Raw genomic sequence first — 24,566 nt, 5'->3', positions numbered from 1 at the left:
CAAATAAAACTAACTTTTGAAATACAAGAATACCAACATTAAAATCTAAAAGACTACAGGTTAAATTATAACAAAACATAAAGTTTGAGGATTAACATTGTGAATTTGTGAGTACTCCATTAATAAACTTTCAGTTTTTCTCCCATAAAAATCCCCAATCTCATAAATTGTTATGAGGGTTTCACATGTTTTCTTCTCTCTAACATAAAATCTCTATGGCACACTAGACCTCTGTCTCTCTTTCGGCAAAAAAATCCCACACCATCAAGATTTTGAAGGCAATTTAGAGAAAATAGGAACAGATGAGAAGAAATTTTGGTAATCTTTGGTGAAATCTAAGGTGTAGTTACGAAATGTGTGAAGACTAAACTCCGCCAATGAACTTTAATTAGCAAGTTTCTAGATCATTTACATAGAAAAGGATATTGCATAGGGATTTGATACCAATTCTATTATTGATGCTTTTAATGACATGAAAGAGCATTGAATGCAATTGAAGATAACTTGTTTTACTAGATAGGCTGAGGTAAGTCATTACCGCTTTTGCAATCGATGTGTTAGTTTATGAAAAACATAATTAAGTATAGAGTGTTGATATTTTGTACTTTTTTGAGTTCTAATGTATTTACGTTGTTATGCATGTTTATTTATTGTTTGTCTCGCATACATAGTCGCTCCTCTGTAGTGAAATTTCTCGCTCCGTTTCTGTTCATAAGTGCTCACGTCATGCGTCGTCCTTTTTCTTGATGGTTGAAATCTCGTTGGAGCATTCTTGTCAAATGCTCTTAAAGTAAACTAATTGTCATCCAACGTCCGCGTCATGACAATTTTTAGGCACTTCGGTATTTCGAGCGGCATCTTGATGTGTTGATAGTATGGGTAAGCAGAGCCTTCGATAAAGGAGAAGACGGTCCGGCGAGTTCTCCTAAACTTATCTTAAAATAAGTTTGTTTTGTCCTTATTTGAATTTTTTTCGCATTTGTTAATTTTGCGCCAAACTTTTGTGAAATGTTTTGGAAAATAACCATTTTTTAAGAAAATAAGTCAGCTTATTTGACTTATTTTGATAATGATAATATTTTTTGCACCAAACTTTTGTGAAATATTTTAGAAAATATTCATGGGGAGGACTTCCCGTTCCCACTAATCCAGTGCACGCTGTTCTAATCGGACTTGGAACCAAAACCCCATTCTAAAATCAAGGGCAGGCTCACGTTTTCACTAATCAAGCAAGAGCCATTGCTAGCCTTTTCCTGACGGAATCGATAACTAGCGGAGAATGCCCACTGCGGCGAAGGAAATGCAATCTTCCGAGCAACTTCTTTCTATCTGTATAAGTTATTTATGAGAGCTGCGGCTGCAGAGGATGTGAACCAATCGTACGGAGCTGCCTATGCCCTTTCTTTGGGTTCGTTTTGTTTTGCCTATGAAAATAGAAAAGTCAAACAAACTTCCCTCTTGCCTGTGCTTCTGCCCTTAGGAATGCCGGATCGTGAGGATCTTACTTTATCGAAGCCAAACCTGGAGCTCCATAGCCTCTCCCCCTACCGAGTCAACTTGCTTACTACCTGCATTCATGTTCCAATGACATAAGAATTCTACAAAACTCTCTGCACATTAAGGCTCTGCTTCTATCGATGTGGATTTTAAATGCTCGAATTTGCCGTTATTATTCAATGAGAATAGCCCAATTTAGACGGCTAAAACAAACCAAAAATCATATTGTAGTTAATTTGTTCATTATCAGCTGTTTTTATTATTATTTTTGTCTCAGCTTACAGAAGCCGGGCCATTGGGCCTAATAAGAAAAATGACTTATTTTTTGTCCTTATTTAATTCTTTTTCACATTTGTCAGTTTTTCGTCAATTTTTTGTTGATTATTGCTTTATCATGATGAGAGGAATTTAAAAAGTAAAAAAAATTAAGATCAAAATCGAATTTTTTGAATAAGACGAAAAAATGTGAAAATAGTGTAATTTTTTTGTAAACCTATTAAGAAGATTGTTCTTGTTCCAATGTTGATTCATACAGTTAGTGAGCGAGATACATGATTAAGCCAAATACACAGTCTTAAATTTCACTTGCACGAACCGGTAGATGAGCTTGTTATGAAAGTTATGAATTCGAAAGGAATTTTGTCACCGTACACAATGATTGCAATGTATTGTACATGATTGCGCAGTGGTGGCCGACACTGAGGAGGCTCAAGAATGTAGAGGGACAGGACACAACAACTGCAGCGATAGAGCAATTTATGAAAGTCCTCATGCAATTGGAGGATGCTTTTGTCAAATGTGGCAAAGGAAAGGACTTCTTCAGCATTGACACCATCGATCGAGTAGCTCGATATAGCTCTCGGAAGCCTTTTGGGTTGGCTGAGAGCCTTGGAAATGATGGCGGATATAGAGCAGCTTGAAGAAACCAAAACACTAGGTCTATTCGGATGGTCCAAGAGGTTTTGTTCAAATGGTGCTACGAAGGAGGTCATTCTGGAAGCAGAGAAGCTTGAGGAGCCTGTCACTGATGGCTGCCAGAGCTAAAGCACAGTAATTTTTCAATTCGGTTTTCAATTGTTTCCCATTCTGTCGTCAACATGTCAATAATTTGGGCTGCTTGCATTCTTAGATTGCTACCTTCCCTCTTGCCCAAAAATGGGATGAAAGAAATCTAAAAAAGTAGCTTTTTGTCTTTTTTATGTTTCTTTTTCAATTTTGGTTTCTTCCCCTTTTGAGATTTTTAATTAAGTAATTTTTCTTGTTTGTAAAAGGTTAATGACAATAATTAAATTGTTTTCGTTAAATGACATTTTTGTTGATATACGTGAAAAAAATCACCTGGTTAAAAATCAGTGAAAACATAGAGTTGTTTTTTTTGCCCAGGATTCAAAAACTATCCATAGCCTTAAAACCTCAAACACCCACAACAGGACTCAAACCTTGGTCTCCCACAAGGTGAGAATCATGAAATGTCAATTGAGTTAGAGCCATTTAGCTTGAAAATATAGACTTTAGGGTGAGTTCTCCTAAACTATATAAAAAATAAGTTGCTTTTTCTTTATTTTATTATTATTTTTGCATATGTTAGTTTTGTGCCAAATTTCGTAGATTATTAATTCGTCTCGACGAGAAGAATCAGAAAAGTAATTTTTTTAATTACTTTTACCCAAATATTTAGAAAATAACCACTTTTTAGCAAAATAAATCAAATAAGTTGACTTATTTTCTTAAAAGTGGTTATTTCTCAAAATATTTGGGTAAAAGTAACAAAAATTACTTTTCCGATTAGACGAATCAATAATCCACAAAAGTTTGGCGCAAAAGTAACAAATACAAAAAAAATTTAAATAAGAACAAAACAAACTTATTTTGTAATAAGTTTAGGAGAACTCACCCTTTTAGTCCACTAAAATGCACCAATATATCGCAATAACAACAGCTAAGTTCTACTAAGGAATTTTTGGGTTTTTTTTCTTCTAATTTTTTCTTATTCAATTTTTTTTTTGGTATTTGTCACTTTTGTGGCTCACTTTTTTAGTTTTTTGATTCGTCTCGTCAAGACGAATCGAAACGTAAAATACTTTACCAAAATATTTTTAAAAAGAGTTGTGCCATAAGTACCGACCGGCCGGGAGGGATTTCGTACCGACCGGCCGCGCCGGGCAGTCTCCGGCCACCGGACGGTCGATCCGAGCCATCCAAAAATTCTAAAAAAAAAAACCGAGGGGCCCAACGCGGGAATCAATGGCATCCGAGGTGTGTAGGGTGCTTGATCCGAGCACCCTACACATCTCGAATGCCGTTGATTCCGGCGAGGGGCCCCTCGGTTTTTTTTTTTAGAATTTTTGGACAGCTCGGATCGGCCGTCCCGTGGCCGAAGAGGGCCCGGCGCCGCCGGTCGGTACGAAATCCCTCCCCGGCCATCGGTACCTATATCATTTCTGTTTTAAAAATATCTAAGATAAAGCCCCAAAAATTGACTTTATCTTGAATTTTTTAAAAAATATTTAGGTAAAATTTATAATTTTTATTTTTATTGAAGCACAAGAAATTTTTTGAATAAGAACAAATTAAGAAAAAAAGCTCGAAAAGCTCAGTAGAAGTCAACTTTGCAAGGACAATGCAGTCCTATTCATCTTCCTTTTCCAAAATATCATGACGCATTCAATGACGCAGGGGGCTCCTTCCAATGGAAGTATCTAGAAACAATTAATTCTATGTAGCACCGTAGCATTTCTGCAAACAATAGTAATATCTAGAAATTGTGGCCGGGAGCTTCTGTAGCACCAAAGTCAAAGTCAACAAAAGCCTTCTTCTTCTGCAAGCCAAAAGGCTCTATATAAATTATCACTAGCCCCTCCTCTACATTCATACCCATTACTACAAAACAACCTTTTTACTCTTTACAAACAGCCCCCTGTTACTTCAAGACTCCCGTATCAATGGCACCAAGCGACGTGAAGGTTCTAGGCGCAGCGCCCAGCCCGTACGTGAACCGGGTTCAGATTGCCCTCAACTTGAAACACGTCGACTACGAGTTTCTCCAGGAGACGTTTGGGTCCAAGAGTGAACTACTGCTGAAATCGAACCCGGTTCATAAGAAAATCCCAGTTATGATTCATGAGGGAAAACCCATTTGTGAGTCACTTATCATTGTGCAGTACATTGACGAGGTGTGGACCGATGGCCCGGGTATTCTTGCTTCGGATTCGTATGATCGAGCCATGGCCCGGTTTTGGGCTGCCTATGTTGATGAAAAGGTATGCTTTTGTTCTGATTTTTGACTCAATAAGTCTAAGAACACATATATAGTTTTTAGAACACAATTGTAGTCAAAATTGTGTTGACTTTGGAGATGTATTTTAAAGTTATGTTCGTTACATTGCTCTTTCTGATATTGTCTTTCCATAAGTTAGCCCCTCACTGGTAGACATTAGATTAATCAAGGTGCATAAGCTGGTTCGAATTAATAAATAAGCTAAAATCAAAGAGCCAAGAGGTCCTTAAGAAAAGAGTAGAAATCTGTATAAATTTGTTGGAAACCTATTGAGAAGATTGTTCAAACGTTGATTCAAACAGGTGAATGAGGAGTACATGATTACGATAAATACAAAGTCTTAAGTTTCACTTGCACTAAACAGCACCATCTTACCTTATTGTGCAGTGGTGGCCGACACTGAGGGGGGTTCGAAATGCGGAGGGAGACGAGGCAAAAGCGGCAGCACTAGAGCAAGTTATGGAAGGGATGCTGCTGTTGGAGGATGCTTTTGTCAAATGTTGCAAAGGGAAGGACTTCTTTGGTGGTGACACAATCGGGTACCTCGATATAGCTCTCGGGAGCTTCTTGGGGTGGTTGAAAGCATCCGAGAAGATGGCCAATATAAAGCTGCTCGATGAAACCAGGACCCCTGGGCTGTTTGGATGGGCCGAGAGGTTTGGTTCGAATGCTGCTGTGAAGGATGTCATTCCGGAAACAGAGAAGCTTGTGGAGCTTGTCAAGATGATGGCTGCCAGAGCCAAAGCCCAGTAATTCCCCAATTCGGTTGTCACCAAGTCAATAAATTGGGCCGCTTAGATTGCTCAAGTTGGTCTCTCTCTTTTTTTTGTTTATTTTTCACTTTTTGTTTGTTGTTTGTTCGGAGTTTTGTAATTTAATAAACAGTCTTGTTTAGTACTTCCTCCGTCCCATTTTTATTGTCCATTTTTATTTTCCGTGCCGTTCTTTCAATGCTTATATCTCACAATCTACAATGTTTTTTATAATTTTGAAAATTTTGTATTATAGATTTAATTGAAAACTATCAAACAAGATCCATATTGCATATTTTTGGAGATACATATTGGAAGATATAAGCGCTGAAAGAACGGCACGAAAAATGAAAATGAACAATAAAAATGGGACGAAGGGAGTAGCAGTTTTTGGAGTTGCTTTATACTAGCTTTTTCGTTTTGTTATTTAGAGAGTTTGTGCCAGTGTGCTGTTTTCATTTTTTGATGTAACTCATACCAAATAGAAATGGTTATTTGGTATAGAGATGCTTTTTAATACATTCTGAACGGTTCAGATTATATTTTAGAGGCATGTGAGGTACACATTAATATGGATGGAAAATTTGAGGGCAGAGAGTCTATCCGTATATTTTCAAAATCACAGGAAATTATGTGCACATTTTTAAACTATAGGAGGTATATCCACACATGGCTCAAACCACAGGGGTCAAAATGGACTCTGCCCATTATTCAATGAGAATAGCTCAATTTAAACGGAAAAACAAACCAAAAATCGAATTGGTAATTTGTTCATTATCGGCTGTGTTTTTTTTTTTTCCTGTGTGGGTCTCAGCTTGCAGAAAGCCTTATATGAGCATCGAAAAGGCAACCACAAAGAGGTATTATTTGCTTGGCCCGGATTTTGATGCCAATTAGCTATTGTCTAGGTAAGACTTTCAAAGAATGCTAATTTGAGTCTACCTGTGGTCAGTTTTTCTATTGTATTAATTGCTACTTGTGATCGACAGAAAGATGCGAAGATGTTGACTGGGATGGGGTTCTACTGAGGTGGGGTTTTGTTGTTTGAATATACATGGAATTTAGATACAGTATATAAACGAAGTTTAGAAATGGGAGAAGTTCATGGGAAACTGTAATGCTTTAATAAGCTATACAAGATGTCAGCTGTGCTGCTCCTACGCTGGAAAGTTGTGAGAACTCGGGCTAGCCAGGCAGTTTATACATTCGAGTCGAGCATATTTACGCGAGCCTATTTTTAACTAGCTTGAGCTCGATTTGTTCAGTTGATTAGTAAACAAGCCAAAACAAGCGAAAATTATTATTTCAAAGCCTTAACGAGCCAATGTTACACATAATGCTTGGCTCGGTTTGTTTCATTTGCGGTCCCGTTCAAGATAGAACCAAAAGAGAAAAGCAAAAGGCTGAAAAGGATCCAGAATGCAAAACCCACTGCTATAAAATGACGAAAACGAAGGCACCCTACAGCTCCTTCGTCCAATAGAAGTATCCAGAAAATTGAGGTCGAGATCGTCTGTTGCCCAACAGTCAAAGAGTCAACAAACACCTTCTTCTACCAACAACCCCTCCCGAAGGCCGGATCAACCGTTCTATAGCTCTTTGTAAAGTAGTCCGTCCTACAGAATGCCCTTGTCCTATAAACTACCAACAGCCCCTCCTTTACCCCCCGAATTTCACAGCCACTCCCAAAACTACTGGTGTTCTTGTCTTCGACTTTGTTTTAGTTGAATTATTTTGAAATATAGTAAATAGTTTTGCTTGGAGTATTATTTTACTACATGAAACCTTCAAGGTACTCAAGACGGTGCACATTTATTTTGTATGTGTAAATGGCCAGTTATTTGGTAGGTGCGTTCGAGATGAAACTTAATCGGTTTGATTTGAGTTGTGCTTTTGGCTAAGTGGAAGCCTAGATTGAGCAAGAAATCTGCATATTGTTTAATATTGTTCAACCTATAATTTGCGTGTTGTGTTTATTATATTATTTTTTTGATGATAAGTTTTGCATCCGCCATTTTATTCGTAAATTACACATTTCATTTCCTAAAATTAAGTGAAATTATATGAAATGCCTTAGGTCAGAAGAAAATAAGGAACTTTTGTATGACATAAATGCAATTCTGGATAAAACAAAATAAGAGGAGAGTATTTAGATTCAGATAGTAGGGGGCTGACAACATCAATTAATGGACTTATCTTAATGTGGACTATAGTAAATGCGGTGTTCTTCATTTATCGGAAACAGAGCAGTAGAATAATTAACATACCAAGGAGTTGGTCTGGTGGTCTTGGCTTAGGATTTATGGATTAATTTGCTCATATTCAAGATTTTTGATTCGATTTTTTTTACCAACAATTCTTAGAGCCAGCTCACCCCATGCTTAAGCATGCAAAAAAGTTGTGGCCTCGGCTGTAAAAATTAGTTCAAGATACATGCAAGCTGGTTTGAAACACCTAACATTACAAAAATTAAGAAAGCAGTAGAACAATTGGTCGCAGGGTAGAATTGTCATTTACATTTACAAAAGTGCTTGTTGATCTTTTGAATCAAAAAGTGAAAGTTTGTAGGGGAATTTGCATTTCAGTGGGAGTTGGGGCAAATAATGTCCAATTCATGAAGAAGTTTTTACGGAATTGCATAAATATGGAACGGAGGAAAAAAATTCCCCATACACAGGGCCGGCTCATAAGTTATGGAGGCCGGAAGCGAACCTTTTGAATAAGGCCTTCATATATTTTCCATACAAAAGTGGTCTACAAAGAGTCTCACAAAAAAAAAAAACCATTACAAAAGATTTGCCATTACAAAATAGAAGCATATAATTATCCAAAAAAAATGCAACTATTATAATACCTCAAAATCTATCATTTGAAAATTAGTCTTCTCGCATTTGTTGCTGCAAATGTACTAATTAAGTCTCCATAGTTAAGCTGCTTCACCAATAACTCACTCAAGCGTGAAGCAAAGTTTCTTTCTTTCTTTCTTTCTTTTTTGGATCGGCTCATGCATTCTTCTGTCCCTTGAATTGGCATTTCTTTTTTTTTTCTTTTGTTTCGATCGTCGCAGTGATGCTAATGAGGAATTCCACCGTTTAATTCTTATTTAAATGTGTACACTAACTTACTAGAACAGTAATAATGCTAAAATTTATTTGTCATATTATTTAGGGAATTGATATTCGCGCTCCAAGATTTACTGCAGGCGCTCCACCTTTTTGTTTTTACACTGTGATGTTGCCAGCAACATCACAGTGTAAAAACAAAATATACACTGATGTTGCCAGCAACATCACAGTATAAAAACAAAAATGTGGAGCGCCTGCAGCAAATCTTGGAGCGCGAAAATCAGTTCCCATTATTTATTTGGCATCTTTCTAAATTCTTATGTTATAACTTTTATAACTAAGTCATCACTTTTTTATTAACCTTTTTGAACAAAAAAAGCAATTCATTGCATTTTTCTAGACTCGATAGGGAAGTTAATGTTCTTATTCAAGAATGAGGCACTAACTAGCCACTATAAATCTACCGGAGGCTATTCAAACAGGCATAGGCGAACTAAATGGTCTTCCCTTAGCACTTGGAGTTCTGGATTTTCAGTTTATAGCGGGGGCCTACTTCTTCACATCCATCGTGCAATGCATGCAGTTATTGATAGACAGAAGAATCATGGTATACATTTTCGTGTACTAGCTAAAGTGTTACGTATGTCTGGGGGAGATCATATTCACTCGGGTACTGTAGTAGGTAAACTTGAAGGCACTATTTTGACTGGGCATATTTGTGGTTCCTAAATTTCAATTGGGCTTATTTTGTGTAAAGAAGATTTAGTGCAAAAAAAAAAAATTGGATCATAGATACATACATATATATAGGGATCCTAGAATTTTGAGGCCCTCATTTTAAATATTTTTTGGGGGCCCGAAGCCCGTGCTTCTCCCGCCTATGCCATTAGCCGGCTCTGCCCATACATGAAACGAACCAATTAAAATTTCCCAAACATGGAGTCGGTTTGTAATCGAATCTGAGTACCTAAGTTGCTCATTCTATAGACCTAAGTTGTCCCTTCTATGGACTTAAGTTGCACCTTATTTTTTCTAAGAAACGCAGCCAGTGAAGCAAATTAGTAGCTGGTAGCATAACTTCTTCACATTTTCAAGTAAAACCAAACAAGAAATTTCAAGTAACAATTCCTAGAATTTAAAAGCAAAAGTATAAAGTGGATGCTAGAAAATATACACCTTATTTTCTCTATCCTTTCTCTTTCTAAAAGATTATCCAAAAGACATTAATCTCAAAGTACTTTAAAAATCCAAATCTACAAGTAACCCAAATCCCAAATTTCTCAAAAAAAAATGGAAATGGTAACGAAATTGAAGAGATACTTAATAAATTGAACACCCAGGAAGTTCATGGAAGGGGCAACTTAGGTCCATAGAAGGAACAACTTAGGTCCATAGACGAGACAACTTAGTTAATCATGTATGGGAATTTTTTTTTCCTCCGTTTTATATTTATGCAATTCCAAAAAAACCTTTCTATGAGTTTGGGCATTATTTGTCCCACTGAAATGCAAATTCCCCAAGTTTGTACTAAAAGCATAGGATGGGCAATTAAATTGTTAAATTTGCCATTTTTGACACCAATTAGCCGGACCGATAGTAGAAAGTTTGGTGGGCATATTGCCCAACCGTCAAATTAAAGACTCAACAAACCCTACAACTACTATAAAATATCAACATCCCCTCCTTTACTACCCCACATCCAAAACTACATTTCCTAGCTCATAGGTTCCTCTGTTACTTCAAACCCAAATCAATGGCACCGAATGACGACGTAAAGGTTCTAGGTGCACCGCCTAGCCCGTTCGTGAACCGGGTTCAAATCGCCCTTAACTTGAAGTCCATCAACTACGAGTTTCTTGAGCAAAAAGTTGGGTTCAAAAGCGAGTTGCTACTGAAATCGAACCCGGTTCACAAGAAAGTCCCGGTTATGATTCATGGAGGAAAACCCATTTGCGAGTCTCTTATTATTGTGCAGTATATCGACGAGGTATGGACTGATGGCCCGAGTATTCTCCCTTTGGATCCGTATGACCGGGCCATGGCCCGATTCTGGGCTGCTTATGTTGATGACAAGGTATGTTTTTGGTTTGATTTTTTTATCTCTTCTTTTTATTGTGGAGTAGAAAGCAGGAGTTGAGAGTTCACACTTTTTACTGGAAAATATGCGGGCAATTCAATAGTAGCCATGCAGTTAGAAGCTGTAGTTTCTTTTTTGTTTACTTTAACTAATGGTCAATCGATTAATTTCGGAGCCTTGAAGTTTATGACTAGGTAATCATCCAGTGTTCCGAATGTGGAGGAGCAGCTCTAGCTAACAAGAGTTTTATTTTCTTCATTGGTAGCTAGAAATGGATTCCTACCACTTTTCTGGCTCGTTTGGCGGAATGTAAAGTTTTGGGGTAAATAAAAAAGAAAGGAATAAGAGGTGGATATAGTCTAAAGGGATTATGCAAGGAGAAGATAAACTTATATTTGGCTTAAGTGGTAATTGATATATGTGGATTATAGTCGATAATACGAGAAATTAGTTGGTTGCACTTATTAAGTTATTGCATTGAGAATACAAAAAAATGTGGGGTAAGTCCGGTTTTCCCCCCACCCGGATTAGCTTATTCTAGGTTGGGGCAGGGTTAGTTAAGACCTCTCCAACGGATAAGCTCTCCCCCATGCCTTCTTCTCCTTCTTTCTCCCACTACCCAACATGGGATTTCTTCTCCCACCCCCTCTCTTCTCCCCTAGCAAACGGGCCCTTAGAGTTTGCTTTTCTAAGAGCATCTGCCGCATTTAATTATTGATAATTTTGGTTAAATTTGAGTAAAAATTTCACTGAAAACTTCATTTGATATGAAGCAAATAAACTGGATCCTAGTACAAAGTTTTATTAATGGCATAAATGTAAATTTTGGAGGTGCAAAATAGCTTTTTTAAAATGTAAGTAAAAAGTTGTGTCTTTCTTGATCTTATTATAAAACCACGTAAAATTCAATTTGATATAAGTTTGACTTTTTGAGTCAAAGAGTAGAGTGAAGAGCAAATTTCGAAGGAATTTATCCTCTAATAATACGAGTCTAAGTGGAAAAAAATGTTAAAGGCTTTAATAAGTCTTTTCTGTCTCGTTTTATCCCATTTAAGTACTTCATTAATTCTCAACCAATCATATTTTAACCTTCTTGAGATAAAAATTACTGTAGAATCTAATACTCCCTCCGTCTTATTTAGAGTCCAGTATTCCATTTTGGGTTGTCCCTTAAAAAGTGTCAATTTTGTAAAGTTAATGGGTAAAAGTTAGTGCATTTTCTATTTTATCCCTAAAAGTAGATTCCATTTTGAAAAGTAAGTGAGTAAAAGTGTAATAATGATGGGTAAGTAGATAAAGTTGAGGAAAAAGTTGATGTGAAAGGCATAATGATGATATTTTTTTAATAAGTTGGAGTTATGAAACATAACACTTAAAAAGGAACGGAGGGAGTAGAAATTTGGAAAAATTTGCCATAAGGACGGTAAAATAGTTTTCATTTAAAGGAAGGACATCAGCAAAATACTCTGTAGTTTTCAATGGATGTCCTTTAATTTTTTTAGTTTTTTAGCTATAAGCCACTTTTATAGGGTTTTAGGGTGCACTTACTTTCCTATTGTAGGATTTTATTAGTTTAATTTAAGTATTTTCATTGGGTACCCTAGGATTTTATGCATTTTCATATATAGGGTACCTTAGTGTTTTAGGCACTTTCATAGGGTATTCTAGAATTTTAGGCACTTTCATATGATACCACAGGATTTTAGGCACTTTCATAGACACATTTGTCTTTATATTTGATTACAAAAGATGTTTATCCTTGAACTTTAAAGAGCTTTCCCAATAAATTTGAAACATGGGTAAAGTCGCTTTGGCTCCCCGCCCTCTGTCAATCTTTGTCAGTAAGCATCGAGTGCAACAGGGGTTGGTACCAGCGGTGGTTCGTTTGTTTTCTCCGGTGGGATGGCAGTTTGGGCAGGGGGTCTTGTTTTTTGGGATGTTTGGGGTTTGTTGGTTTAGGGCCACCTTTTGGGTCTAGGGTAGTCTTATATATTAAGTAATTTTAATTTTAATTTGTCCTTATCTTTTTAATCTTTGTAATCTTGCGGAGATTCATAAAATTTCTTTTGCCAGTAAAAAAAATTATTTCTTCTGTCCCGATTTGTTTGTCTACTTTTTGACTTTGTCTTGTTCCAATTTATTTGTCTATTTGACTTTTAAATGGATAAAATTCCCTTTTTGCCCTTACTTTTTTGAAATAAAGTAACTTTTCAAAAAAGGTGAAGGGTAAATATTTGAAAGTAAATTACTTTTAGGTGTAATCATTATGCTCCCTAAATAAGTTGGATTCCCAATATTGGACAAACAAATTGAGACGGAAGAAGTATAATATACATGAATGTGCAATTGCCGGCTCACCAGGCCTCTGTCCGTCACGGTCGGTAACCATCAATTGTAACTATAATATACATGATTGCGCAGTTGTGGCCGACATTGAAGGGGATCAGGATCGCAGAGGGAGAGGAGGCAAAAGCAGCAGCACTAGAGCAAGTTATGGAAGCGATGATGCTGTTGGAGGATGCATACGCCAAATGTGGAAAGGGAAAGGACTTCTTCGGCGGTGACACCATTGGGTACCTTGATATAGCCCTCGGAAGCTTCTTGAGGTGGCTGAGAGCAACCGAGAAGATGGGCGATGTAAAGGTGCTCGATGAAACCAAGACCCCTAGGCTGTTCGGATGGGCCAAGAGGTTTTCTTCAAATGCTGCTGTGAAGGATGTCCTCCCGGAAGTAGAGAAGCTTGTGGAGATTGCCAAGTTTTTTGCTGCCAAAGCTAAAGCTCAGTAGTTTTCCAATCCAGCTGTCCCAAGTCAAATAAATCGGGCTGCTTAGATTGCCCAGGTTGTTGTTGTTGTCGTTGTTGTTTTTGTTCTCGGTTTGCAATTTAGTAATTGTTTTTTCCTTCTGGGTTTTGTAATTCAAAGAATTGTTCTGGTTGTAGTGTTTTTGAGAGTTGCTTTCCATTTTGAGAACCTCCCGTAAATAAAGTTTATGGAGGCCAATCTCGGCAGTCCAAAAATATTTTGAACGATCCAAATTAAGGACAAACTATTAACGGTAAAAATATTTAATTAATACCGGTAATAGTTTAAAACGTATCTCAACTGTTGATTGCCGAAACGGACGGGTGAGACTGCCCGAAACCGTGAATAAGTTATTCTCTCTTCCAGTTTTTGCTTTCTTTTTTTTTTGAGAGTTTAACTCAGAGTGGTGACTGCGTTTCGATATTTACTTCAACAAAGACGGAAATGGCTGGATCTTGAGGAAATGAAGAGATATGACACGAAAATTTTAAAAAAAATTTCTATTCCCTTATTTGGTTTGAGGGATAAGAAGAGAAAAAATAACGAAGGACAATATTGAGCACAGTTAATTTTCCTTACCCTTAGAATATTAAAAAAAAACTCGATGAAAGGATACATGAATACCATGACGACACGTGAAAAACTTTACGAAATTGGCCCTGCCAGATTCAATGGTTGTTTGGCGTCTGCTCCAGAGTCCACATATTCATTATTTTTAAATAATTTTGGGTTTGAATGATAAAAAACATTGGGGTGTGTTGAATGGGACTGTCAATTAAAAATTAAACCAACCAACAACTCAAATCATCAACTATCTAAACCTAGCTCCCTTCATATGCCAAGCAATTCAAATCAACTAATATAAGTAAAGAGCAATAAAGAGCTATACTTGGGCTTACCTAGGTCGGTCCCTTCTCCTAAAAAAACTTTTTGAATTTCCTAGCAAACTTTAGCAAGCTCTTCGTCACTCAAATCATCATCAGCTTCACAAGTCTTTGAGGTGTCTTCATGGGCGGACTTAAGAGGGTTTGAAATCGGAGAAATGGTTAATCTCAAAGATTTGAAGCTTTTCTACAAACTTGGCAAAGGTCAAATTATCAACGTCCAGACGCTCTTCTATAGTGGTGACCTCAACCCTAAACCTCTTGGGAAGAGACCTAAGGATTTTACAACAATTTGGGTATGTTTGGTTCGATGGAATCAATCTTGGAATGGAATGGTCATTTCATGAAATACTTATTCCCTTGTTTGGTTCACCATTAAATGATGGAATGATCATTCCCAATTGAATCACTATTCACCTTAATAAAGAAATTATTATTCCACTAAAAAAAACTAAGGAATTGTCATTCTATTTCTTTGTCACACCAAAATTATTAGTACCACTCCAAGATTCAATTTTGCCACACCAAAATTGCTATTGCTAGTCCAAAAATCACTATTTCCACTCCAAAAACTACTATTGTCACACCATTCCAGTGCGGATAAGAATGACTATTCCTAAGCACAACCAAACTTGGGAATGGAAAGGATATTCTAATCTCATTTCCTCCAATTTCATTCCGAACCTCAATTCTATTCTATTGTCAATTCTATTCCATCGAACTAAACATACCCTTTGAGATGATAGAGTGGTCACAAAACAAGGCAAGCCAAAGGAGCCCAAATGCCCAATGCAATCATTAATATATATATATATATATATATATATATATATATATATATATATATATATATATATATATATATTTTTTTTTTTCCAGATACTCGTCAATTTTCAATCAAACTGATTTTTATATGCATGTTCGTGAATAAGAGACCTGCGAGATAAACGGTTTGGATTTTATTATTGGCCCGGGTGGAGCTAAAAAGTGGAGTTTGGTGGGGGTGTTGAGGTCCTTGAGGATAAGTCATCACATTTCAAATTTTGCATGATGCATTCAATTACGTACGTGAACGCATTACATTTCAAACTTTCCGTGACGCATTCAAGTACGTGAACGACGGCACCCATCTTCGTAGTTTATTCCCCAACCCAAAATCCTAGTACCAGTATAAAGTATCAATAACCCTTAATTTCCCAATCCATACCAACTCCCCAAGACACATTTCCTCTTTAACAAACAGCCCTCCGCTACTTCAAACGCAAATCCATGGTATCGGGTGACGTAAAGGTTCTAGGCACAACGACGTGCCCATACGCGAACCGGGTTGAAATCGCCCTCAACTTGAAGTCCGTCGACTACGAGTTTCTCGAGGAGACATTCCCGTCCAAAAGCGAGTTGCTACTGAAATCGAACCCGGTTCATAAGAAAATCCCGGTTATGATCCACAGGGGAAAACCCATTTGCGAGTCCCTTATTATTGTGCAGTATATCGACGGGGCGTGGACTGACGGCCCGAGTATTCTCCCTTCAGATCCACATGACCGGGCCATGGCCCAGTTCTGGGCTGCTTACGTTGATGATAAGGTATTTTCCTGATCCCAAATGATTATTTATCGTATTGTTTTATTCGAAGTAGACAGCAGGAGTTATGGTAGAAGAAGCCGGTAAATCCGGGACGAGTTCCTATCCATTTTCATTTGTGCGGACGCTGGACAAGTTTTCTTTTTTTAGTTCATTTCGGACCCAATAAGTGATCGAAATTGTTTATTGTGTAGAACTCGTTGAGAAAACACTCTACTGTACTATTTTTCTATTTCAGTTTATAGTTATTATAGTTAAATTTGATTTAACATCATTAACCTATGGGGAGCTTCAACATCAACTTAGCATCAGCCATTAACTCTGATGTTAAAATGAACGTTCAATTCTCGATTTTCAATTGGCAAGCTTCACATATCGAAGTTGAGGTCAAATAAGGGTGCGTTCCTGCTAAACTAAATGGACTAAAGCTCATGTTTTCACCAATTTTTAAGAAGGTCATTTTCATCACATGCATCAACTAAAAGACTAGTTAGTGCCGAGCAAAAAAAAAACCATATGGTCTATTTGTAGTTTTTTTTTTTTTCCAGTCTCATCTGTGCGTGTGGTGGCTGTTGTTTTTTCTTTGGTGTGGCGATGTTTGAAGGAGTTTGCTTTTCTTTGTTGGTTTCTTGTCAACGTTTCTCTTTGGGTCTCGGGTAACTTTTGCTTGCCCTTACCCTCACTACTACAATAAATCATAAAAATCACAGCAATTAGCCGTGATTGTAAATTTTTCATCACACTCCTGCTACCGTGATGGATCTAAGTGTTGATTGTAAGTCACTCTCTTTTATCACGGTTATAAACCGTGATTGAAAGAGAGAAACAATCACGGCCAAAAGGCGTGATCGTTTCTCTTTTATCACGGTTATAAACCGTGATTGTTTCTCTTGGGCGTGATCATTTCTCTTTTCTGGGTGTGATTGTATGTCACTTTAGATCACAGTTTATAACCGTGATTGAAAGTTCAAAATGATCACACCACCATAAACAGAGATGAAAAACCATTGCGCGTGATCTTTTTTTTGTATCTACTAAACCATCTTTTCTTGTCATTACCAAGTTTCGAACCCACGCACCCTTAGTTAATTTTCCAAGCCCTTACCACTAAGCTAGCCAAGAACTTCTGTTACATTAGGAAAACAAAAATATTTATACTTACTTCCTAAAGTGTGAAAACTTTTTTTTCCCCTTAAAATTTGCTGAATTTTTTGAAATGCAATTAACATGATATTAAAATATATAAAAATACATATATAAACATTGTTTAAAATTTTTTAAAAATACGACAACAGATCTTTTGCCAATCAAAATTAGTTGTTGGTCATCAAAAAATTTTCTTGGGGTGAAAAAAAAAGTTTACCTAATGTGTCAAACGTATACTTGGAAGATATCCAAAATAACTAAATTTTACTACTACAAGTCTACAATAAACCATAAAGATCACGGCTCGCCCAGGTGAAAATCGGGCACCAGCGGAATAGTCCGCCCATCGTCGAAGAAACAACTAGGCACTGGTGGAACCTAGTTGTGGGATTTGTCTTCTCTCTCACTCTCTCTCTATCTCTCTTTGGGCGTGAAGATTGATGAAACGTAAAGATTTTTTGGAATGGGTGTAATTAGGGCTTATCTTCTTACCTTTTGTAAAAACAAAAAAAAACTTTTCGAAGTTCTTTAACGATATTGTTTTCTCACATAACTTTTCAAAGTCTGTCTAAATAAGTACTAGCCCGCCCACATGGAAATTTAGACTGCGTGCCTAAATAGGTAGGCTTTTTATCTCACTGCAAAAGTGAGATCATTTATCTCACTTTTTTTCGCGCTAAAATTTTTTATCACGCAACAAGGGTGAGGTCATTTCTATTTTATCTTGCCACAAGAGCGAGATCTTTTATCCCATTCTTTTCCGCCCTAAAATCTTTTATCACGCCACAAGGGTGAGATCTTTTCTCTTTTTTATCACGCCACAAGGGTGAGGTCTTTTTTCTTTTATCTCGTCACAAGAGCGAGATCTTTTATCTCATTTTTTTTCCGCTCTAAAATCTTTTATCACGTTGCAAGGGTGAGGTTGTTTTTCTTTTATCTCACCGCAAGAGCGAGGTCTTTTATATCGTGCTAAAACTCACTTTTTATCTCAGCTTTGGACTTAAACTGAGATAAAAAAATTTAAGCACCACTTTTTATCACGTTTTCACTGAAAACCGTGATCTTTGTGAATCTCCTTAGCGTGACGCATATCTATTATTGTAGTAGTGCCTTTTTAATCTTTGTATTCTTTTCTGAGATTAATAAAATTTCTTTTGTCGAGAAAAAAACATTTAGTCTATTTAGTTTAGCAGAAACCCCGGGGAGTGATGCATGTGCAATAGGAGTAGTAAAGTAAACATGTTATTACTTGGCTGCTCATTTTGCCACTCTCTTTTTTATTAACGCTACTCTCATATAAGTGTATTTTTTGTGCAAAAATATACTGCAACAAAAATACACTTGTAGGGGAGTGACGTTAACAAAAAATAGAGTGACAAAATCATTTCCCTATTACTTTTGAAAATGCTACTATTAATTGGACGCACTTTTGTTGGAAATTCAAGTAAACAATTAAATACAGACAAGACACTTTGGGTGGAGATGGGGAGTAGTACTTTTTTAAATTATGCTCAAGTATGAAGATGTTAAATTGTAACATAATCCTTCAAAATTTTGATATCTCCAAATTTGATGTCACGATTGGAGATACTTTTAGTTTCTTTGTTGGATGCAAGATTTTAAATAGCGGTAGTGGACTGCCAAACAATAGCAGAAGTATCAAATGTTACCTAGAGGATATCGGATTTAGCGGGCATAATTTTTAAAAAATTATTTCCGGCGCTAGAGTACTTGAAGCGGCCGCGCGTAGCAGTGACATAGCAGCCGTCACAGTCATTTAGCGGACAGAAAATCGGATACAAAGCGATACGTACGTGAACCGGACGATATGGTTGTGGATTTTTTGAAAACCCGGTATAGCGGGGTGTACCGAAGGTCCAAAAAACCGTTTCTTAGCATCCGGTTTTTAAATCTATGGGACGCCCGACTTCTTTACTGGTTCTTTTTTTCTTTCTAGTAAAAGAGCAAAGACTCACACGAAAGCTCATAGAAAAAGGTTTTTTTTTTTTTAAGACCTATTAGGAAGATTGTTCAAATGATGATTCCAACAAATGAATAAAAAATATGAATATGACCAAGCTAAGTACGTTGCCTTAGGTTTTACTTTCAGGAAGTTGCAAGTAAGATTTTTTTTTTTTTTTTTCTGAAAAATTATGATTACTGAAGGAATTTTCACACTGTACCCATGCATGATATAATGTACATGACTGCGCAGTGGTGGCCTACACTAAACAGTCTCCGGAACGCAGAGGGAGAGGAGGCGAAAGTGGCAGCAATAGAGCAATTTATGGAAGCGCTCATGCCATTGGAGGATGCTTTGGCCAAATGTGGCAAGGGAAAGGACTTCTTCGGTGGTGACACCATCGGGTATGTCGATATAGCCCTCGGGAGCTTCTTGGGGTGGCTGAGAGCGGTCGAGAAGATGGCTGATGTAAAGCTGCTAGACGAAACCAAAACACCGGGTCTATTTGGATGGGCCGAGAGGTTCGTTTCAAATGCTAATGCGAAAGATGTCATTCCGGAAGCAGATAAGATTGTGAAGTTTATGGCTGCCCGAGCTAAAGCCCAGTAAATTTCCAATACGGTTTTGCTTTTCCATTTTCACCAAGTCAATAAATTGGGCTGCTTTACATTCCTCTGGATTTTTTTTTTCTTTTCTGGTTTCATTTTTCAATTTTGGTTTGTTTTCCTTCTGGGTTTTGTAATTCAATAAATTGTTCTTGTTTGTATTGGTTTTTGGAGTTGCTTATACTATTGAGTTTGTGTCAGAGGGGTGTGTGCATTTTCTGCTGTATACTCCAACCATACAGAAATAGCCTGAACAAGTTGAAAATTAGATATCCTCCAGTTACGTACACTTGCATTCAGGATCGATACCTCGGCACTTTGTAATCCTTTGATAGATTGAATCAGGTTCCTTTAATGTATCTAAAATCGGTCAGGGGAGCTAAACACGCTCATTCATATGTCCATAATATGCTGCGAGACGTCAATTTCGGCGTTGACATAAGTACAGTGAGGTCCACTTCAAATAGGGCCGGCCAGGGGTAAGCCCCGCAAGCCGGCCGGCTCAGGCAACCCCCGGCAAGGGGCAACAAAAAAAAAAAATTAGAAATCCAGTAAAAAATTTTAGGGGCATCATTCAAAAAATTTTGTACAAATTTTTAAAAAAAAGTCTATATGTATGGTTTCCACCTACTTTAAAAAATTATGATACTTGAGAAAATTAGGAGGGTAAAAGAGAGGTTTTTACATACCTTAGGTAAATAACAGATAAAAAAAAAATTAAGAGGGCAAATTATTAAGAGAGAAAATAAGGAGGACTATTAATAAGAAGAAAAAAAAGAAAAGGGACGCTATAGCCAAAACGAGAAGGGACGGATGATGTAATTCAAGCTAAATGGTTAATATAATTTTGTTTTTGTCCTTTTTTTTGTTGTTGCTTGTATGTCTTTTTTTTATACTTAACACTAGTGGGCAATGAGCCTTGTTATTCGCAATAAAGATTTGCAGACAACCACATAAGAAAAAACTCGTTTAGGCCCATTCCAAGTCCCACAAAAATCTAGAAAAATATTCATAAATTTTTTAATATTATTTTATGGGGCTCTATAAAAAATCAGTTTCAACGGACATCAGTAAGTGTTACTTTTGAATTCATATAGACGAATTGAGCAGTTTCGCCCCAACGAATCCAAAAGTAATACTTACCGATCGATATCCCTTGGAGCCGATTTTTTACAGGACCCCATAAAATAATATTCAAAAAATTTTGTATATTTTTCTAGATTTTTGTGAGACCCGGAATGAGTCCAAACGCATTTTTTCTTGCGTGGTTCCCTGCAAATCTTCATTGCGATTAGAATTTTCGAGTGGGCAACCAAGCGGAAAGTCAAGCTTGGACAACCCAAATGTCGGGGCCAGCACTGACTTCAAATGGTTATCAGTATTTACATTGAGATCAGGGTGGGCACCTGACCCCCTGGCCTTTGAGCAATTATCAGGATTACTTACCCATAATTCTATAATACAACTTCTATTAACCCCTGAAAAGTAACACTAAAACTATTTGGAGAAAACAAATGCTTACACTGGCCGTGTAAATAATTTTATCTCTAATAAGAGTCCCGGGAATGGCATAACTTCAAGCCAAAGGACGTCACAACCCATCCAAGGATATGCTCTCCCTTAAGGCCACGCCGGCAGCTCAAGGCACGAATGGGGCGAGTGAAAATCCGGATTCCGGTTCAATGCTGCAATCAGGACACTACTCCGGGGCGAGTCCCCGTTGCCACGGTGGACTCTGGATGCAAAGAGCGAAACACCAGCCAAACCGTGCAAAACACGGCTAAACGCCGATGAAACCTCAGCAGCCACGGCGAGCACAGAGTATAGTCAGCATGTCATTTACTGTTGGATTCAAACCCAATTGAGTGTCAAAAGAACTAATCATAGCCATAGGTACCCACACATATCAAAATTAGCTTAAAATGACTACTTTAAATGTTTAGCAGAGAAGGTTTCTCTAACCGTTTCTTTCAATAGGATTTATATAATTTTCTAATATGACTACATTGGTACGACAAGCTAACAAAGACCTAGAAATTAAGTATTTGTAAATAAACAAATACAGAGTAGCAGAACCATCCCAAAATGAACCTCAAAATGCAGTCTTTACATGGTATATGATGAAAGATGTATATCATCCACTGGTCCAAATCATAGACCGCAAGAATCCAGAACGATGAAGATGACATAAACCAAACACAATTTCAAAAGGAGTTTTGGTATCTAACACACAACATCAATAAGCTCAAATGTATGAATTCAATTAACTGAACCTCACTTAATGAAAAACAGATGTCATTTCACAAGGAAAATATACTAAGTTAGGAAGCGTGTGAAAACTCTCGTTTTTGACACACGTACGCCAAACAAGGTGCGGATGTGTTTGCAGGCATTGGTTGGTTGAGTGCGAGCGTGCCAAGACTTGTAGCGCCTAACTTCGGATGACGATTGCCGTGAATCGTGACTTTTAACTTTTAAGGCGATTGCGTGTGACCCAAAGGGTTAATGATCACAAGGAGATTCGTGGTTTGCCACACGGTTGTAGACTTAAAATTTTCTAGTCGTATAGGAAATGGAACGTAAAACATAAATTTTATTACACCAAGATAATAAAGTGGTACAAGAAAAGTAAAATTCAAGCTACTAAAAGAAGTGAGTTCGAATAAGTTTGAGTACGAGGTACTCGATAGTCTACTTTGCTAAAAGTACGAAAGTGTTTTGAAGTGTTGAGCTTTGATTTATGTTGGACCCGTTTTTCTTCTTTGATTCTACTATATATAGGCAAAGCAGTAAGCTGATTCAGGCTTGAATCCGAATTTCTGCTTGCTCCATATGCCGCCAAGTGTCCCTTGATGCTCCTTCTTTTGTGCATGCAAGATCATTGGCAATTTTCAGCAGTTGAAAGATCATGGGTGATGTGGCAAGTAACTCCCCACTTCCCCTTTTTGTGCTAGCTTGACATGCGGCCTTTGAATGGGAAGAAATCAACTGCCTCCAGGAAATAACCAACTCCCTAAAATCGTGGCCAAAACACTTCGTGGGCCAAATCAGCATTTTCTTTGTGGGCCAAACCATGGGTTTCCTTCCCCAAAATCGTGGGCTGCGTTCTTCTTGGGCCCAAATGTAAGAGAAAAAACTCATGGCCCAATACTTAATCGCCAATCAATTACACAGTTTCGGCCCAATTTAATCAAAAAATTAATTAAATGGCTAATCACGGCTAACCCGATCTGCGATGCCAAAAACGAGTATAAACAGCTTATCAGCTTACCAATGAATATTTTGCATATAGTGACCTATACCATAAGGACAAGGCTCTGGTGGCGCACGATGAGGCGGTGAAGACTCTAGAGAAGGCCTAGCATCAAAGAAGGGTGAACCAACACTCAAAGCAAACTCTTTAATCCTAGGGATTTGACTAGGTGGTTATCCTAGAATTAAGTTAGAGGATCTTCAAGATTATCTTTTAGTCCTAAAAATCTCTGCATATATTTTTTTAAAAATCTCTGCATATATTTTTTAAGGGGACACTTAAAAAACCCCTTAAAAAAACACTCCAAATCTTAATCTCATAGTTCCCGATCAAATTTTGATGATTCGAGCCGCTCAATGTGTTCAGAACGTGATTTTAAGGGTGCCCGCGAGAAACTGGCAAAAAAACTAACCGGGAAGGGCTTGATTTGAGCAATTTTTTATTAGATCGTTCAATAAAGTTCAATAAAAAACTGTTCGGATGAAACCCTTCCCGGCTTTTTTTTTTACTGATTTCTCACGGGCACCCTTAAAATCACGTTCTGATCACATTGAGCGGCCCGGATCATCAAAATTCGATCGGAAACTATGAAGTGTTTTTTTAAGGGTTTTTTTAAGTGTCCCCGGAACCACCCCGTATATATATATATATATATATATATATATATATGTGTGTGTGTGTGTGTGTGTGTGTGTGTGTGTGTGTGTAAAATAGAATAAAGGGTAATAATGGTAATTTACATAATGCAAGAATGAAAACATAAGTATGAAAAGTGGACGGGATGAATTATTACATGACATGGATAAAGATGATAATTATTTAAATTTTCCATTATTTGTTGCCTCAGACACGCTTCCTCCCCCAAATCAAGGAAGAATTGGTCAAAATAGAGGCCAATGGCTTTGTCGGACTTGGGCACCAATAAAAAGGCCCTTTAATGACTATACTACCCATGCAAACCCAAGACAATGGCAGGGTGTAAGGAAAAGTGTTTTGGCACCCCATTTTCTTTATTGTATGGGCATTGGTATTCTTGCATTAGTGGCCAATATTTGTTGGGTTATTTGGAAATCCAGAAACTAGTGAACAAGGGTAATTTGGTCATTATAGCACACATGGATAATTTGGTCATGTTTGTGTACATGGGTAATTTCATCATTTTACGTATTCATGGGTGTTTTAGTCATTTTAAATACTTAAAATATATTTTTGGGTTAATGGGCGAATTAAGGCTCTGTTTGGAACTTGTGTAAAGGAAAGGAAAGGAAAGGAAAGGAAAATAAAGAGAGGGAAAATGGAAGAAAGTGAATTCTTTTATCTTGTTTGATTGTAGAAAGAAAATGAAAAGAAACTATGAGGAAAATGGTTTTCTCTTGTTTGGCTTCAAAAGGAAAATGGAAAGAAAAGAAAAAAATTTTAACTACCTTTTCATTATAAATTCAAAAGTTAGTTGCTTCATCATCCAAACACACAAATGGAACACACCTGGAATATCAAAAGCCAAAACTCAAAGCATTTGAAATAGAAATTGTAGAAATAAGAAATCACGCATGATATATTTCCATTGACATTCCAGCAGATATATTTCCAAGAAGCACAACTATTCAACTAAACCACATACCAGTAAAATATTTACAAGTTCATAATGTTACAACCACT

The 24,566-nt window shown here is 37.2% G+C and overlaps 4 protein-coding genes across 5 annotated transcripts in view; 3 read left to right on the top strand and 1 right to left on the bottom strand.

The window, feature by feature from the left end:
• The first annotated feature begins 4,329 nt into the window (after nt 1-4,329).
• LOC131310362 (glutathione S-transferase U17-like) lies at nt 4,330-6,073 on the top strand. 2 transcript variants are annotated; one of them, XR_009195182.1, is made up of 3 exons: nt 4,368-4,757; nt 5,162-5,668; nt 5,904-6,073. XR_009195182.1 is itself a non-coding variant. In XM_058337347.1 (2 exons), exons 1-2 carry the CDS (start codon nt 4,440-4,442, stop codon nt 5,525-5,527), a joined length of 684 nt encoding a protein of 227 aa, XP_058193330.1. In that variant the 5' UTR covers nt 4,330-4,439; the 3' UTR covers nt 5,528-5,671. The 2 variants fall into 2 exon arrangements, 1 of the variants encoding a protein (XP_058193330.1); XM_058337347.1 differs by lacking the exon at nt 5,904-6,073 and having other exon boundaries at nt 4,330-4,757; nt 5,162-5,671.
• Nucleotides 6,074-10,149: 4,076 nt separating this feature from the next.
• On the top strand, nt 10,150-13,687 carry LOC131310358 (glutathione S-transferase U17-like). The gene is made up of 2 exons (XM_058337343.1): nt 10,150-10,665; nt 13,090-13,687. The coding sequence occupies exons 1-2, from the start codon at nt 10,345-10,347 to the stop codon at nt 13,453-13,455; spliced, it is 687 nt and encodes a 228-aa protein (XP_058193326.1). The 5' UTR covers nt 10,150-10,344; the 3' UTR covers nt 13,456-13,687.
• Nucleotides 13,688-15,576: 1,889 nt separating this feature from the next.
• On the top strand, nt 15,577-19,805 carry LOC131310369 (glutathione S-transferase U18-like). Its single transcript, XM_058337355.1, has 2 exons — nt 15,577-15,943; nt 19,302-19,805. Exons 1-2 carry the CDS (start codon nt 15,626-15,628, stop codon nt 19,656-19,658), a joined length of 675 nt encoding a protein of 224 aa, XP_058193338.1. The 5' UTR covers nt 15,577-15,625; the 3' UTR covers nt 19,659-19,805.
• A 1,230-nt stretch (nt 19,806-21,035) lies between these two features.
• Nucleotides 21,036-24,566, bottom strand: part of LOC131310370 (uncharacterized) — a 54,511-nt gene continuing 50,980 nt past the window's right edge. Inside the window, exon 7 of the transcript XR_009195184.1 lies at nt 21,036-21,451. The gene's annotated coding sequence lies outside the window, so the exon portion shown is untranslated. The remainder of the gene's footprint in view (nt 21,452-24,566) is intronic.

The sequence above is a fragment of the Rhododendron vialii genome, chromosome 12a (genome assembly GCF_030253575.1).
Source record: "Rhododendron vialii isolate Sample 1 chromosome 12a, ASM3025357v1".
Taxonomy (NCBI): Eukaryota; Viridiplantae; Streptophyta; class Magnoliopsida; order Ericales; family Ericaceae; genus Rhododendron; species Rhododendron vialii.
Note: the sequence above shows the minus strand (reverse complement) of the source record. Positions and strands in the feature narration are given on the sequence as shown.